Here is a 4,421-nt window from a genome sequence, read left to right as displayed (position 1 = left end):
AGGGTGGGAGGGAGGGAGACACAAGAGGGAAGAGATATGGGAACATATGTATATGTATAACTGATTCACTTTGTTGTAAAGCAGAAACTAACACACCGTTGTAAAGCAATTATACTCCAATAAAGATGTTAAAAAAAATCTAGGAATTTTACTATAAAATATAAAATCAGGAAGGCTTCAGAAACATTATTTCAACTAGACAGAATTCCTCATGGGCCTTCTCTTTTTTCCTTTTTACCCTTCTCAATAAAGTGTAAGCTCTGCACCAGGAAACAGCAGCTTCAAACACCCTAAGCCCATCTGTGCATTTATAGAGAGATGGGGCAGGAGGATAACTTTTAAATCACTAAAACCTGGTAGTATCGGAACTGTGGATAAATTGAAAAATGAAGAAAATTCTTAGCATGCATTCCAAATCAAATACTAAAAACTCAGAAACAGGACTCCTTATAAAGGGAGTTATGCCAAATTCAGACATACTGGATCCCTGCATCACTGGGAGTGTGGCTAGTACAGCCGTGAACTGGGAAGTGATTATCAGCACATCTCTGGTCCAGGATTTCACTTATAAATTTGCAAATCAGTAGCATTTATCATGGGCCAACATTGCAGTTTGTTTTGTCCTTTGTTAGAAATCTTGCTCCACCCCTGTCTGCCTTTCTCTCTCCCCTTCTCTATCGCACAGTTGTCAGTCTCTTGAATTGATTACCAAGGGGTAAACCATATGTCAAGCTATGTATTTCTGGCTCATCTAGTACTTCTTCATATGCCCTCTTTATCATCTTTCTTTAGATTGTCAAAATTAAATATTATGTTCCTCTTCCTTTACTACTGTTTTCCATAAATTATATGAAGAATATAATTTTCAGTTTAAAATGGGAAACTGATATCAAAAGAGAATAAAATAGATTTTTCTCAAAAGCATGTACTGAGTAATAAGAATGGAGTAAAACACCTACACATCTTAAAGCTATATGGAGGCGGGGGAGGGGGTGGGAGGGGACAGGAAAAAACAACAGTATTACTGTTCCCGAAACAAATTATCCTGTGAATAACCATGAAAAGCAGGTTTAGAGGATGCCATTTAGAAACCCACTCAAAGTGAGTTGTAGTTAGAACTCTGAACTTATCCTCAAAATTAATTCCCTTTGACATAGGAAAAAAATCTTTTAAAAGAATCTTAGAACAGACAAATTTATAAACTCAAACCCTTTTCAAGCTGCAAAAACAATGCTGGAAAGAAAAAAAAAGAGGAAACCCTAAAGACATTCAGACCTTGCTTCAAATTATTTGTTCCACTACTTACTAAGTGAAATGGAAATAACACCCCTACTTTGCTCGCATGGTCTGAGGAGTAAATGAGATAACATCCATCAAATGGCCCACATTCAGAGTGTAAGATCCAGAGCAGGCACATGGTAAAAAAAAAAAAACTCTCCTCCCGGCCCCTCCAACCCAACCCTCATGCCCATACAAAAAACAGTACTTAAAAACTCTCGGGGCTTCCCTGGTGGCGCAGTGGCTGCGCGTCCGCCTGCCGATGCAGGGGAACCGGGTTCGCGCCCGGGTCTGGGAGGATCCCACATGCCGCAGAGCGGCTGGGCCCGTGAGCCATGGCCGCTGAGCCTGCGCGTCCGGAGCCTGTGCTCCTCAACGGGAGAGGCCACAGCAGAGGGAGGCCCGCATACCACAAAAAAACAAAACAAAAAAACCAAAAAACAAAGAAACAAAAAAACTCTCCCCAAAATACTTTTACACAATAGGGACACAACAAATAATTTCAGTTTAAGGCAGAAACTAATGTATGAATGCATCACAGGAACATATTAATATTATTCTAATGTTTTAGGGTAGCCTCAGATGATCTCAAAAAGGGGGAGCAAATGACTATGATGGCTCACCAGTCCTCTTCTTGGATCTTCATCAATGAGAGGACATTCATTACCAGGTAACTGTACACCTGTATTATATGTTATTCTAGTTATCAGTCATTTGTGGATTATACCTTATGTGTATTATGCATTTTGTCATTCTAAGCTTCATTTTGAAAGCTTAACTGTATTGGAAAAACTTAGAAAATGGCATCATTACATTTTCTAATTTTTCTCATTTGCTACAAAGAGAGCCCAGTGAATTAAATATTATAAAAATTATGAGGGCTTTGTAAAATATTTCAGAAAATATGATATAAAGAGTGCCTAAATTTGGGTCTTCCATAGGTATTATAATAAAGTCTAAATGTGTATCAATAAAAAAAGCATGATGTATGACCCACAAGATCAATGATATGAATCATCAGTTGAGACACTGAATTAGAAATTGAATACATATGTACGTAAAGACTGAAAAGCCATAGCCTATCATGGAACAATCACTCATATTTCATAAATAGTGGTCTAATTTCACCAAAAGCTAAATTTCTATTTTAATAGTTGTCACAGTTCTCAGGAGCAGCATTAAGTAAAGGATCCGAGGCGCCTCATAAATAATATATCCAAAGAATTAGCCTATGGGCCTAAACCAGGCTTTCCTGGCCTCTCCTTCCCTCCCTTGCTCCTGAGGACATACTTTAGTTTTACTGTTGCCCTCTTGATGTTAGATTATGCAATGGATGGCCAACAGCTCTGGCTATTTTCTTATACACAGCAGATAGCATCTTATGCTGGTTTAGAAATAATAGAGCAGGGATTTGAAAACTATAAGAGTAAAGATAAGAGATGAACCTGGCTGAGCTAGAGCAGAAGCTGAAGAGGGGAAAGACACAAAGATAAGAAAAAAAAAAAAACCAAGTCGCCCTGGAATGTGATCCATGTCTTACAGGGAAGAGAAACAAAGCCAAATAAATGACAGAGGAAAGTAGTATAAATGATGCAGGACTGCACAATAGGAAAGCAAAAGGAATAAATATGGTCAAAACTGGAATTAAAGCCACAGCTGGAGGATAAGCATGAAATATAAGAGGTGGGGGGCTTCCCTGGTGGCGCAGTGGTTGAGAGTCCGCCTGCCGATGCAGGGGACACGGGTTCGTGCCCCGGTCCGGGAAGATCCCACATGCCACGGAGCGGCTGGGCCCATGAGCCATGGCCGCTGAGCCTGCGCGTCCGGAGCCTGTGCTCCGCAACGGGAGAGGCCACAGCAGTGATAGAGGAGTTACTCATTCATTCCTCAAATACTTATAAACTGCTTCCTAAAAGCAGTTTATACTCCTGTGGACCCTGAGCATTCAGTAACAAAACCCTTACCCTCATGGGGTTGCCTCCTAAAAGAGGGATACAGTCAAAATGTAGGATAAATGTAAAACAAGATGCACTAGATGCTGAAAGATATGAAGAATAAAAATAAAGCTGGAAGGGGAGTAATGATTGCGGGGGGTAGAGAGCAGTGAGTTATGATTTCATATAAGATGGCCAAGGAAGGCCTCAGGAAGGAGGTAGCAGTAAGGAAAAGCCTGAAGGAGGGAAGCGAGTGAGCTGTGTGGGTATCTGGCTGGGAGCCTCCCAGGTCCCCTTCCAGGAAAGGGGACACCAAGTTCACAGCCCTGAGGCAGGCACACGCCTGTAAGGGTGCAGGAAGCTGGTATGGGAAAGTGAAATAGGGAGGACAGTAGGAGAAGGTGAGGTCAGAGACAGAATGGGACCAGAATACGTAAGGCCTCATAGGCCACTGAGACTTTGTCTTTCCCGCTTACAAGATGAGAAATCGTTGAAGATTACTGAGTACACGAGTGACTGAATCTGTCTGGCTGCTGCTTCAAGAACAGACTGAAGAGGAGACAAGGATAGAAGCAGAGAAACTATCAAGGAGCGGATAGTCCAGAGTAGAAATGATGGTGGCTTGGACCAAGGTGGCAGTGGTGGAAGTGGGGAAAAATGGTCAGATTCTGGGTATATTTTGAAGGAAGGAACAACAGGATTTCCTGAAGGATTAGATGTGGGTATGAGAGAAAGAGAATAATTAAGGATGATTCCAAGGATTTGGGTCAGGAAGAATGGAGTTAGTACTTTACGACATTATAAAGACTACAGGAGGAGCAGGTTTGGGGTAGAAGATCGGGAGTTCAGTCCTAGACAAGTTACATTTGAGACTGACTAATATCACCAAGGGAATAAGTGTGATAGAGAAGAGTCAAGGTCCAGGGTTAGAAAAGAGTGAAAGGAAAAGTAGGCCACAACAAGGTGAGGCAGTAGGAACGTTGACACAGAACAGAGAGCAGCAGTGATAGAGTGGGTAAGTATAGAAGACACCCCTTTGGGATGTCAAGGTAGCTAAAGTGTTGCTGGAGATACAAAGAGAAGAGGGAAGTTGAGAACATGGGAAATTGACATGAAAGGCAGAAATTGATTTTTAAAATAAGTGCAGGACTTCCCTGGTGGCGCAGTGGTTGCGCGTCCGCCTGCCGATGCAGGGGAACCGGGTTCGCG

At 41.8% G+C, this 4,421-nt stretch overlaps 1 protein-coding gene across 1 annotated transcript in view; it reads left to right on the top strand.

The window, feature by feature from the left end:
* The window catches only part of RASSF6 (Ras association domain family member 6), a 58,478-nt gene that overhangs the window by 10,535 nt on the left and 43,522 nt on the right, over positions 1–4,421 (top strand). The window contains exon 3 of the mRNA XM_028491521.1: positions 1,850–1,948. Coding sequence (XP_028347322.1) covers positions 1,884–1,948 — 65 coding nt within the window. The 5' untranslated portion in view covers positions 1,850–1,883. The remainder of the gene's footprint in view (positions 1–1,849; positions 1,949–4,421) is intronic.

Source organism: Physeter macrocephalus, chromosome 7 (assembly GCF_002837175.3).
Source record: "Physeter macrocephalus isolate SW-GA chromosome 7, ASM283717v5, whole genome shotgun sequence".
Taxonomy (NCBI): domain Eukaryota; kingdom Metazoa; phylum Chordata; class Mammalia; order Artiodactyla; family Physeteridae; genus Physeter; species Physeter macrocephalus.
Note: the sequence above shows the minus strand (reverse complement) of the source record. Positions and strands in the feature narration are given on the sequence as shown.